The sequence below is a fragment of the Carcharodon carcharias genome, chromosome 2 (genome assembly GCF_017639515.1).
Source record: "Carcharodon carcharias isolate sCarCar2 chromosome 2, sCarCar2.pri, whole genome shotgun sequence".
Classification (NCBI taxonomy): domain Eukaryota; kingdom Metazoa; phylum Chordata; class Chondrichthyes; order Lamniformes; family Lamnidae; genus Carcharodon; species Carcharodon carcharias.
In genome coordinates this window covers 136769993-136783796 of record NC_054468.1, presented here as the reverse complement: position 1 = coordinate 136783796, position 13804 = coordinate 136769993, and the positions used below count along the sequence as shown (strand labels likewise).

Below are 13804 nucleotides of genomic sequence, written 5' to 3'. Positions count from 1 at the left end.
ATAATGCTCCTTGAAGTGCCTTGGGACATGTTATTACATTAAAGGTGCTATATGAATATAAGTTATTGTTTCTTTTGACAGTGTTCTAAAATGTATCCGATTCGTGAGCCACTGGAAATAGTTTTCCCTTATTTACCTTATCAAAATCCCTCAGATTTGTGAACACCTCTGTCACATCTCCCCTTACCCTTCTCTTTCTTAACCAAGTTTTTTGTCATCTGTCCTAATATTTCCTTACATTGCTTGATGTCAATTTTTTTGGATAATGCTCCTGTGGGGTATCTTGGGATGTTCTACTGCATTAAAAATGCTCTATAAATCCAAGTTGTTCTCATGTAAAGAGTAAGTGTCTATGGTTGCTCTTAACGAAAGCCTGCCCTTTCCCCATCTCTGACATCATGTTATAAATCTCTTCTGTGTCCTCTCCCTGGCTTTGGCATCTTCCTTAAAGTAAAGCACCCAAAACTGGACTTGATATTCCAACTGCAGCCTAGGCAGTGATTTAGCATGACTTGTTTGCTTTTGTATTCTTTATGCAAGGAGACTTTTTAAAATTCTTTCAGAGGGTGTGGGTGTGGCTGACTAGGCCAGCATTTATTGCCCATCCCTAATTGCCTTTGAGAAGTTGGTGGCGATCTACCTTCTGAGCTGCTGCTGCTGCTGCTGTCCATGTGGTGTAGGTACACCCACAGTACTATTAGGGAGGGAGTTCCAGGATTTTGACCGAGACTGATAGCAAATCAACAGCCAATCGAAAATAAAATGGGATGAGGCGTAAAACAGGTGCTTGATTCAAAGTCACTCATGTTGTTCTACAGTTCAAGTTAGATTTTGCCCCATGTGTCCCTATTTATCAAATCTAGAACCCCATATACTCTTTTTACAAATAATCATTTGATAGTACAGAACTTAACTATTACTGAAAAAAAAGAGACACACTGTTGAAGCTTTTTGTCTTGCACCCATCAAGACAGCCCACAAGATAAAAGAACAGCAAAGGGAACAAATAATAGCAGTCTCTTCTCATGCAGTATAAATTGTTGTTCCCTTTACTGTTGGTTTATCTTGCACACTGTCCTGATGAGTGCAAAACAAAAAGCTTCGATAGCATGTCTCTTTTTTCAGCAATACTCTACTTTATCCACATATCCACAGAATCTAAACATCTGTATTATGAGCATCTAACTTCTCTTCACTACTCAATTTCATTTTTTGCCACTTAAGATTTTGAGCTGCATTTTCAAGAGTTGGGGAGACTCCGCAGATCTTCAAAAATGGCAGCCAGGACCTGATTCGAGGATTCCCTGATGAGTGACTTTGATACTATCCAGTAGATTATGGATGTAAAGTAAAGGGGCAGCTTACAAAGAACATCCACTAGTACTGATGGTCACAGTCCCACAGCCAACATTCACATTGAAACAATGCCAAGATGCTTTGATGGGAAGGAGATGAGAGGAAGAGTGAAGCAGATGCTATTTGGTCTCCTTTATTGAAATGAGTTGAGGACCAATCTCATGGGGATATATAAAAGGAAGGGAAATTATGAAATGCACAATTGGAGAAAGAAAAGGTCTTCATAATTTTCTCATCCTCATTGGCTTTACCTGATTTATTTGATTGACCCATAAAAGAAGATTTGCATTTAATTAGCATCTTTCACTACCTCAAGACATCCTAAAATGCTTCTTAGTCAATTAAGTGTAGTTGCTGTTGTAGTGTAAAGAAGCAGCAGCCAATTTGCACAGAGCAAGGCTCCCCAAAAAGCAGTATGAAAATGAACAGGTAATCTGTTTCAATGATATTGGTTGAGAAATAAATATTTGCCTAGACATCAGGGAGAATTCCTCAGGGAGAATGGAGAGCGCCATGGAATGTTTTTCATTCACCTGAGAAGACAGACAGGATCTCGGTTTAAAGTCTCAATGGAAAGACAACGCCTCCAACAATGCAATACTCCCTCTAATACTGCATTGGAGTATGAGCCTAGATGGTGTATTCAAAGCTCTGCAGTGGGAATTGAATTCACAACCCCCTGACTCAGAGGCAAGATAGTGACCAACTGAGCCACAGCTGACTCTATAAATGAATGATGGTTTCATTTTATCTTTATTCTTTCATGGGGATGTGGACATCGCTGGCAAGGCCAACATTTGTTGCCCATCCTTAATTTAAAAAGTGATTACTTGTTTCAGGATTAATTGGCCTGTTCTTTGTGCCCTGGCAGATCATATCAGCTACGGTCCATGAAGATGGATATGAGCTCAGTCTCCAACTGAACTTTGCTCTTGCAGGAAATAAGGTCTGTTTGCACTGGATTAAGATGATGATCTCCTATTTTTGAAGTGATGCTAAGGCCCTCAATGGTGTTGTTTCTGGCTGCTCTCATTGATATCAAATCACTTGAAACATTTAGAGTGACCCAGATTTTCTTTGTGCTGAAGAAACATTGTAGGTTGCAATCATTTATTTTAAATGAGGCTTAGTGATTAGTTGAATAAAAATGAAATTTACTGCCTACCTCTGTAGAAAATACTGCCTACATTTTCACAATTCAGATATTCAATTCAATATAGCTATTCTATTCAGATATAACTCTGCCTGTCTGTATGTCTTCTTCAGGTTCAAGCTTGCCCACCGTCCTGGTATAGTCTGCTCCTTAAACACCTTTCACTGCTCTGAAACCAAAACCATTTTACAAAACTAAATAGAAGTAGGAGGAGAATTATGGATGCAGTAACATGGCACTTCACTGACCAAGGTGACTGCTGAACGTAGAAGGGTTTAGTTTCATCACTGGTAGAAACATCAGGTATTTTGTTTTTTAAGTTCACCTTGGGATGGGACATGGCTGACATTTATTGCCCTTTCCTAGATGCTGGGACAAGGTTCTGGAGGGCTGCCTTCTTGAACTGCCAATAATGGATTAATACACAGTAGTGGCTTGCTAGGCCACTTTATAGGGCAGTTTAAAGTCAACCGCCGAATGAAATCATGTATTGGCCTGACCAGGCAGGCAGGTTTCCTCCTTAAAGGACAGTTGGGTTTTTATGACAATTCGGCAGCTTTGTGGTTACTCTTACTGACCGCAGCTTTTTATTGAAATAAAACCAAATTCTCAAAATGCCATGGAGGGATTTGAGTCCTCGTTCTCTGGATTATTAATCCTGGCATCTGGTTTACTCAGCCAGTAACTAACATCTACTCTATCATATCCCCTAAAGATGTCCCTATGCTTATCATTGTAAATAAAGGTTCCCTTTGACACCCAACAAGTACCCACTGCCCAGGCCCTCCTCACATCAGGAAACTAACCACTACCGGGCTTGTCAGGGGAAAAAATCCTCAAAGAAAGCTGGGAATTAACTTCTCCTGATCTTGTCCAGGGCTCAGTCAAGGAAAACTATTGTCAGCCCTGTTTATCAGATTAAAGTTGGCATCCATGGTGATTATGAAGACAATTTCCACACTTCTCATGGAGCTGCTTCCTGTAATGCATGTAACTGAAACAAAAACAGAAAATGCTGCAAAACCTCAGTCAGCCAGGCAGCAACTGTGGAGCGAGAGAGAGAGAGCCACAGAATTAACAAGGGTGAAGCGATTAAAATATTGGGATTGAGCAAGCTGACCTCATTTCCAGCTGTTTAAAGTTCTCCTGCTGCAAATCAGACTAGTTAATGCTGTCATTGACACTGTGGTATAATTTTAACCTTACCATCTCTCACAGTCTTTTGCCAGGCAGAAGAAACACGGCAAGAGGAAACAACTGGTCACAAAAGGACTAAATAAGTTTTAATATTTTACCTGTATTTAAGCTCCTTGTGAGCCAGTAAGAGCAGGACCACTCCCTGGCAGGCCAGACGTGTAAGCCTTCAGCCTTCCCAGCCCCTACCTCCCCACGCGCAATTGCAACCTTGATCCTTTAACATCTCTCCTGTCCAAATCCTTACCGCGATCCATTAACATCCCCCACTGTTGGTCACAACCCAAATCTTTTAAAGCCTCCCAATCACAGCCCCGATATCTGAAACGCCACCCAATCACAGCCCCGATATCTCAAACACCTCCCAATCACACTACCGATCTCTGAAACACCTCCCAATCACAGCCCTGATATCTGAAGCACCTCCCAGTCACAGCTCTGATATCTGAAACACCTCCCAATCACAGCCCCGATATCTGAAACACCTCCCAATCACAGCCCTGATATCTGAAGCACCTCCCAGTCACAGCCCCGATATCTGAAACACCACCCAATCACAGTCCCGATATCTGAAACGCCACCCAATCACAGTCCCGATATCTGAAACGCCACCCAATCACAGCCCCGATATCTCAAACACCTCCCAATCACAGCCCCAATATCTGAAACACTTCCCTATCACAGCCCCTTAGCAGAGGTGTCAATAACCAGGGGGCATAGATTTAAGGTAAGGGGCAGGAGGTTTAGAGGGGATTTGAGGAAAAATCTTTTTAGCCAGAGGGTGGTTAGAATCTGGAACACACTGCCTGAGGAGTGGTTGAGGCAGGAACCCTCAGAACATTTAAGAAGTATTTAGATGAGCACTTGAAACGCCACAGCATACAGGGCTAGGACCAAATGCTGGAAAATGGGTTTAGAGTACATAGATGCTTGATGTCTGGCACAGACACGATGGGCCGAAGGGCCTGTTTCTGTGTTGTATAACTCTATGATTCTATGACCTCCCAATCACAGCCCCAATATCTGAAACACCTCCCAATAACAGCCCCGATCTCTGAAACACCTCCCAGTCACAGCCCCAATATCTCAAACACCTCCCAATCACAGTCCCGATATCTCAAACACCTCCCAAACACAGCCCCGATATCTGAAACACCTCCCAAACACAGCCCCGATATCTGAAACACCTCCCAATCACAGCCCTGATATCTCAAACACCTCCCAAACACAGCCCCGATATCTCAAACACCTCCCAAACACAGCCCCGATATCTGAAACACCTCCCAAACACAGCCCCGATATCTGAAACACCTCCCAAACACAGCCCCGATATCTGAAACACCTCCCAATCACAGCCTCGATATCTGAAGCACCTCCCAGTCACAGCCCCGATATCTGAAGCACCTCCCAGTCACAGCCCCGATATCTGAAGCACCTCCCAGTCACAGCCCCGATATCTGAAGCACCTCCCAGTCACAGCCCCGATATCTGAAACACCTCCCAATTACAGCCCCGATATCTGAAGCACCTCCCAGTCACAGCCCCGATATCTGAAACACCTCCCAATCACAGCCCCGATATCTCAAACACCTCCCAATCACAGCCCCGATATCTGAAACACCTCCTAATATCTTTCCTGTGGTTTCTCAGCTGCAGCCTCCTGCAGCAATTTTCAACTTCCACCTGCTGGCCAAGCAGTCAACCTGGACAGTTGATGGCCAGGAATCTGCATTGATTCATTAAATTCAGCAGAATCTTCATGTTCCCACCCTCTCCAGGTTCTTCACGCACCACAGAGTCTCCCCACAATCTTCCTGACTTACCCCTAACCACAAAACCTTGCTTATAACTGTCCTCAGCAGAATAGTATCCTCAAGGAAAACACAAACTGAGAGATTACACAGAAAGCTGGGAAGTTGGGGGAAGGACTAAGGGGGTGGGGGGGCGGTGGTGGTGTTGGGTGGGGGGGGGGGGGTGGTGTGGGGGGTGAGTGGGGGGAGTGGTGGGGTTGTGGGGGGGGGGCGGGGGGCACTTGTGAACAGAATTAATAATGTTCCCCAAGGGGATTTGAACCTATTGTTTTGATACAGAGACTGTTTTTCTTCAGGGTACATTGAATATTAATCATGTGTTACACATTCACTGTGGAAAACTGGAACTGCACATTAATCCCTTGCAATGACAAATATTTAGAAAAGTAACAACATTCCTTCAATAAATTTGATATTAGGTATATTCACAGTCCTGCAAAACATTTGAAAGTCAGTTGGGTCTATCAACCTAGGGCGAGTTGTCACTCAGTAAAGGCTTGTTGTGATGAGGAGTCACTTGTTCAAGGCACCTCTGTGCATTTTGTTTTCTCCCCAACAGAATATACCAACTAGAAAGTCAGCAAAGCTTTCTGAGAACAACTTCCTTAGTAGTGTGACTGAAGGGGGAAATGGTTACCATGGCAGCCTGACCAGTTTGGGTAAGTTCCAATGGTGCGGAATGGATTTGACGGAACGGGTGGAAGGCAGTGATATTTAGAGGGCAAAATTCCTTCTGTTTGAAAATGTCATTAAGAATTAAGTTGGTGCAAGATCACCCTGTTTGTATTTTGTTGCTAAAAATATCAGGAGAAAGAATGTGGCTCCTTTCAGGCAGATGCGTCAGTGCAGAAACTGGTTCCACCTCAACCAAGTGAGAAAATGCCATTTTTTAAAATCGAATTCCACAATTTCTTGATGATTAAACAATCAATTTGTGCTGTGGATTGTGGACTGCAGGCAGTATCTTTCTATCTGTGTCTAGAATGTGTGTTTTAAAAAAAAAGAGGCCTTGTTAGAATAACAAAGACGTGTCATTCCTAATGTGGAAAACTCATTACAATGCAAAATAAATTCCTCTTCTCCCCTCCACACCCTTTTTTTGGTTGCTTTTTGTGCCTGGGAATACCTTGGACACATAAATCACTTTATTCCTCTGCAGCTCCTAGTTTTTCATCATTAAGAAAATATTCTAATTACAATTCCAAAGTGGATGACCTCACTATCTCACACTGAGCTGTGTCTGCCATAGTTTTGCTCTCTCAGTTAATCTAGAAATGGCCCTTTTCAACATCCAGCTCCCAGCTACACAATTCACTGTGGCTCTTCATCTGCAAGCCCTGATATACAACTCTATTTCTTCATCCAAGTCATTACTATATATATGGTGAAAAACTGAGGCCTCTGTACAGATTCTGGGGAACACCACATGTGTCAGGACACACAATCAAAGAACAGTCCCATAATCCATACTGTCATTTCCTACCTCCTAACCAATTGCTAATCAAAGTGATAAGGTTACTTCCAATTCCATGTGCTTTAATTTTTGATAATCTCTAGCCTGGAACCTTACCAAATTCTTTCTGAAAGTGAATACAGACAACATCACTCTCCTATCCACCGTACTCATGGCCTCTTAAAAATACTCAACTGGATTAAACAGTATGACCTACCTTTCTCAAATCCACGCTCTCTTTCATCAGCTTATAATTGTCTGTCCCTGACGATAGATTCCAGTAACTTCCTCACTGATGTTAAACTGTCTGTCACGCAGTTATCTGATTTCTTCACCCCCGCCCCGCCACCGTCCCCACCTTCTTACGTAATGAAGTGACATTTGCAAATTTGTTTCATGCTAGAACAGAGAACAATGCCCTTGTGGCTTGTTCTTTGTGCCTTTGAGGGAGAATTGTAGACTTATTTGGGAACACCAGGCCTAACTAGCTTGTCCCTTTTTCAGAGTTCACAAGGTAGTTTTGGATAAGGAAGTCCATTCAGCCAATCTTAATTCATTCATCTATTCAAATGCCCTCCTATTGCATTATCCAAGTGTAGTATTTACTCCTCTCTATCTGAAAGTCTCTTTCATATTTTGGTCACTCTTTTGGGAAAAGTGAATGATAGCAGTTCGAAAATGAATTTTTACTGTTTCAATGCTATGTCCCCTGTCCTACTCTAACCCTTTAAAGGTCAACCCACTGACCAACCATTTCCTTCCATCAGCTTTATTTTAAAATGTAAAATTGTTTTGTGCACATTCCAGAGAAGATAAGCGGCAGATATGTTTGGGACACGGTGGGCAAAGACTTGCTGTGTTTTGGAGGTCTTTTGGAAAATGAATCTAGTGAACCCTTTGAGATATGAATAATTTTTCCAGTTTTCATAATGCAGAAGTTTCAAATACCAATTCAGCATTATAAGATGAATTGGTGTCCTGTAACATTAATAAACACAATTATATTTGAACCAAGCTGCTGGCATTGATCAAAGGGTTAGCTATGTTAGGTTCTGATGTTATTATGATGGTCATCTTCTCAGTGCAACGTTTCTGTGTGCAGCTAGTGAGTCTCATTCAAGCGGAGCAGACACAAGCAAGAAACCCATAAAATCAAGAAGGAAAAGACAAGTGACAACGAAGGAAGATAGACTGCCAGTTGGTATTCTTTATAACATCCCTTAAATACCGCACAATGCTGACACCCGCTTCTGAGAAACACTTGCTCTTGATTTTATTTCCCTTTCTTTCAATTTGTGTAATAAGATGTACGAAAGTGATATGTCGCGGAGTGACACACAAAGAGGTCCTAAGCTAGGCCATGTCACAAACTGAAGCCCCTCCTTTTCCTTAATATCCTCATCTAACAAAAATCTGTCAATCTCAGTCTTACAACTTAAGTTGGACCGAGGTATTTGGAAGAGTGAGTTCCAGATTTCTACTACCCTTTGTGTGAAAGTGTTTTCTGTTTTTGCTCTGTATGAACCTGGCTCTAATTTTAAGATTGTCACCCTTTGTTCTGTGTTTCTCCACCAGAGGAAATAGTAGTTCTTCTTCACCCTATCAAATTCTTCCATAATTTCATAATTTCCAATCTTCTAAACTTAAAGGGATACAAGTCAAGTTAATTTAATCCTGTTAGTTCTGGGATCGCTGTAGCTGAATCTGCACTGTACCCTTCCAAGATCAATATATCCTAAGGTGCCCTGAACTGAATACAGCACTCCAGATGGTGTCTGACCAATGCGATACAGAACTGAAGACCAGTTCCCCCCTTTGAATTCCAATCCTGTTGGGATAAAGTCTTCAATCCCAGTTTTTCCATCAAAGTCCTTACTGCAGTAATCTATCTGCAGCAGGTTTCCATCCATACCTGTTACATTCACCAATGCACCATGTGATACCATGGGGTTATAATGTTAAAGGTTGAACTGGTAGAAGGAGGAGAGAATAAAGGGCAAGGAAGTTTTCAACAAGCAGCTATCTCAGATTGTAATGAATCATAGAAGCAACAGCTAAACGATAAACAACATATTTATAAAATGTTTTTAATGTAGTAAAACGTTTTCAAGATACTTAACAGGAGCACAATCAGTCAAAAAAAATTGACACTTTCTGGATTTCATTGATGCAGTGGATGAGCACAGTCTTTTTATTGAATTCAGCACAGGGTACTGGGATGAAACCCTCTGCCACTTTTTGGTCATTCAGATCCGATTTCTGTACTGATTTCAGATAAACCCAATGGCTGCATTCATATTTCATGAGCCTACCTCATTTTCACTGCATGCTGGCTTGGTGAAAGAGATGGAGGAATTGAAACAGCTGTCAGAACTCTCATTGTCTCACCTTTCTGTTTCCTATCTGATCTGCCACAGAGATAAAAAATTAAAACTAAAAAAAATTTTCAAAAAAGAAAAAAATGCAAGATAAATGCCATTTTTCTTTTATACTTTTCTTGTCAAACTTTTCTCTGCAGAACAACAGCAGCTGACTGAGTCTGTAATATAATAACTGCTGCAGGAGAGGGGTTTTAACAAGGCAGTGGCAATAGTTAGTTGAAGCACTTTCCAGTTTGAGTCTCTAACTCTGAAGCTATTCAAAGTACAATATTAGATGGCTCAGTTGAAACAGAATTAGAGTCTGTTTTATGTAATAAATAAGGTAACCAGTAAAATGAACTCCTAATAGCCAGGAATCCACCGCACAATACTCTCCTAAAATGGCAGTCTGACTTGGAGAGACGAGTTGTGCCACCTACAATTCTTGACTTGTATGCTGCTGACAATTGAGCCTAGAAATTGGTCCCCCTCCTGGCACGGTTCAAACTATTAAGGCCCTAATATGGTGGGCAGGAAGAATACACACATTTCCAATTTTTTTTATTCATTCAGGGGATGTGGGCATTGCAGGATAAGTCAGCATTTATTGCCTATCCCTAATTACCCTTGAGAAGGTGATGGTGAGCTACCTTCTTGAACTGCTGCTATCCATGTGGGGTAGGCAGTTAGGGATGAAGTTCCAGGATTTTGACCCAGTGACGGTGAAGGAACAGCGATATATTTCCAAGTCAGGATGATGAGTGGCTTGGAGGTGAACTTCCAGGTGGTCATGTCCCCATGTGTCTGCTGCCCTTGTCCTTCTAGATGGTAGTGATCGTGGATTTGGAAGGTGCTGCCTAAGGAGCGTTGGTGAGTTCCTGCAGTGCATCTTGTAGATGGTACCCACTGCTGCCACTGTCCATGATGGTGGAGAGAGTGGATGTTTGTGGCTGCTTTGTTCCGGATGGTATCAAGCTTCTTGAATGTTGTTGGAACTGCACTCATCCAGGCAAGTGGAGAGTATTCTATCACACTCCTGACTTGTGCCTTGGAGATGGTACACAGGCTTTGGGGGGTCAGGAGGTGAGTTACTTGCCACTAGATTCCTAACCTTTGACCTGCTCTCATAACCACAGTATTTGTATGGCTAGTCCAGTTCAGCTCCTGATCAATGATAACCCCCAGGATGTCGATAGTGGGGGATTCAGCGATGGCAATGCCATTAAATGTCAAGGGACAATGGTTAGATTCTCTCTTGCTGGAGATGGTCATTGCCTGGCATTTGTGTGGCGCGAATGTTACTTGCCACTTGTCAGCCCAAGCCTAGATATTGTTTTTGCACCATATCGTCCCATTCCATCTCATTCATTATGCATTTGAACATGGACTGCTTCAGTATCTGAGGAGTCGCAAATGATGCTGAACATTGTGCAATCATCAGCTGCAAAAGCAGCTTAGCTAGTCCCAGTCACCCACGCCTACCCCTTAGCCCTGCAAATTTTTTCTCTTCAAGTACTTTTCCAATTCCTTCTGGAAGCTGATTAAATCTACTTCCACCATCCTTTTAGACGGTACATTCCTAATTCTAACCACCTGTTGCATAAAACAGTTTTTCCTCATGTTGCCTTTGGTTCTTTTGCCAATCACTTTAAATCTCTGTCCTTTGGTTCTTGACCCTTCTGCCAATGGGAACAGTGTCTCTCCAACTACTCTGTCAAGATTCCTCTTAATTTTGAACACCTCTATCAATTTTTTTCTCAACCTTCTCTAAGGAGAACAGCCCCACGTTCTATCAATCTATTCATGTAACTGAAGTTCCTCATCTCTGGAACCATTCTCATAAATTTTCTCTGCATCATCTCTAAAGCCTTCACATCCTTCCTAAAATGCAGTGCCCAGAATTTGACACAGCACTTGAGGTGAGGCTGACCAGTGTTTTATAAAGTTTCACCATAACTTTCTTGCTTTTGTACTCTACGGGCGGAATCATCCCAGATTTGCACTAAGCAGGAGGGAAAAGAATGTTTTACCCCACTGGCCGCAATGGTGGGTTTTCGCACTATATCGTCCCATTCCACCTCATTCATTATGCATTCCCGGGAAACACACCGGGTTACTGGCGGTGTATCCTCTGATTCACCCACCCCGCTGTCATCTCAGGCCTTCAGTAAATCGGATGCCATATTTAAAGGCCGCCCCTGCACAGAGCTAGCACTCTTCAAGGGATAGGAATCTGCTGGGAACTGATGGCTGCCAAAGGGAGGAAACATGCTGCCCCAAATTCAGCGATGCCTCCCTCGAGCACCTATTGGGTGCAGTGGAGGCCCGCCTTGATGTCCTCAACCCCCACTCTGGGCGAAGGCCAACAAGCAAGATAACCAATCCTGCAAGGTAGGCATGGCAGCGGTGGTCAGCACCAACATCCTGCAAAAGAGGTCAGCCACTCAGTGCTGGAAGAGGATGAATGATCTCCATTCCCCCGGGATAAGTCACTCTTCTCATCACTCCCAGCTCACACATTCACAAACCCATCACACATCCACAGTGATCTCATTCACTGCCAGTTCAAGGAACATTACCATTCACTCTCTCACACATACCTTCATCTGTCTGCGGATCATGTCCACATCCTTATTATCTGGCCTAGCAGGCATCCTGCTTTCACTTTCTCCATGTCTATTCATGCAGGACAAGCTGGCACACAACAACAGGGAGAGGTCACAGACTGCTGGAGGAATGCCCCACACCAAGGTCCTCACAGACTTTGAAAATAGAGTCATCCAGTTGGCCGACAATGATCTGGACTTTTCCTGTGCTGACGGTGAGGTTGGTGGTGCTCAGCAAGTGAGGACCCAGCAGTGCAACATGTGTCAGACAACCATGCTGTGAGTCACTTCCCTTGTACCGCAGTCCCCTGCTATGCACTAATTATCTCGCCTTGCTTTTGCAGGCACATCTTGGAAATAGCTGAGGGGGACCACGACCCAGGTCCTCAAATCAAGCCCCGAAGAAACCTCAGAAGAAGAATCTGATGGCACCCTCAATGAGAAGCAGTGCTCACCCACTTCGTCCACCAGCGTGGAGACACACACCTCAGTGGGATTTAGCTTTAGCATAGCCTCGGGGTCACAATCTGGTGAGCACATTGCACTGTCTGTTCCTCAGCAGGCGGCGGCAGGTAGTTCCCAGGTTTCCAGCATTCGAGAATAGCTGGAGGCCAGAAATCTGCTGAGTCTATGTCAGGTGAGGCGCCTCTGAACTTATCATGCCTCGGTTGCTGGAGCTACAAAGGCAAGCTCAGGAACATAAGGAAGGGATGTCTGCTGCACTCTTCAGATTGCAAGGCATGATGGAGGAGTCTGTCTGCCTTCAGTCTGAGGTGATAGCGCCAGCATGCCAATGTACCAAGGTCAACACTGGTATGATGGTGGCAGCCATAGAGACCTTGGTCCAGGACATTGGTCTTGCACTGCTGCACAGGCTGAACTCCACCGCTGACGCCATAGTTGGCCTCCAACAGTGTCCGTGCAAGAGGGACGCAGGACAGCACCATCTCACTCCAGCTACTCCTTCTCAAGGAGTTAGCCAGGGGCCCTCAGGCACCCTAAGGGAGGAGGATCAGCAGGTACACACCTTGGGACCCAGGTGACTCCGCGAGTGTCTGGCCCTTCCAAATCCCCTCTTCCTGTGACTCCAGCAGCTCCAGCTCCACAGGCCAAGGAGGGTGGCACTGCCACACAGCAGGACCCCAAAAGCAGGTTGGGGCCCTCCAGGTCTCGGCCCTCCAGAGGATGCCCATCAAGGTCATCATGGACAGGATGTAGCATTCAGCAGGCTGTCTCCACCTCTGCTGTGGGTGTTGGGGAAGCACTAAGGCGTAGTGGCAGGGTTAAGAAGCTGTGGTTGCACAGCATGGGCCCAGGTGTTAATTACTTATACATAATGTTCACTATTGTAAATAAACTTACAAGACTGTCTCTGTGCCAATGGCTCCTTGTTCTGGTTAGCTGTGTTCGTGTCACTCAAATGTGAAACCTTGGTCCCTGCACAAGATAAAGGCAGGCCTCTCAGTCCAGGGCCTCTCGCCTGCGCTTGTACAACCTTCCCAGCACACTGTTGGTGTGCCTTCACTGTCATTGGTCACATCAGTCATGACTGCACCCTGATGGGGCTTATCATTGCTGCCAGAATGTCCTGGGCTGGCAGCACAGAGTTCTGTCATTCTCTCTGTGTGCTCTCAGCACCTTCGAGGCACAGCTGGCCCCCCATCTCATCAGCATCTGTGTCTGGTGACAGCGTGGTCCTGAAGGGTTCAGCTCATGCCATAGGATCAGGAGAAGTTAAAGTTTACCTGCTGCATCTACATAATATGACACTGTTTACAGAGCACAAGCAATCTGCCATTGGCCAAACTGGAGTCAGGCATTCAAATAAGCTATGTGAGAATCTATGGAGTGTCCCCACTGCATGTTGTCAT

At 44.1% G+C, this 13804-nt stretch overlaps 1 protein-coding gene across 6 annotated transcripts in view; it reads left to right on the top strand.

Moving 5' to 3' along the window:
- The window catches only part of dzank1 (double zinc ribbon and ankyrin repeat domains 1), a 131901-nt gene that overhangs the window by 99556 nt on the left and 18541 nt on the right, over window positions 1-13804 (top strand). For 4 of the 6 annotated variants that reach the window (XR_005941732.1, XM_041177442.1, XM_041177458.1 and 1 more), the window contains exons 15-17: window positions 2228-2302; window positions 6074-6173; window positions 8070-8164. Coding sequence is in view for 5 of the 6 variants with exons in the window: in XM_041177442.1 (XP_041033376.1) it covers window positions 2228-2302; window positions 6074-6173; window positions 8070-8164 (270 nt within the window). In the remaining variant the exon portion in view is untranslated. Of the gene's footprint in view, window positions 1-2227; window positions 2303-6073; window positions 6174-8049; window positions 8165-13804 lie in introns of all 6 variants that reach the window. The other 2 variants (XM_041177476.1, XM_041177468.1) reach the window with 1 other exon arrangement.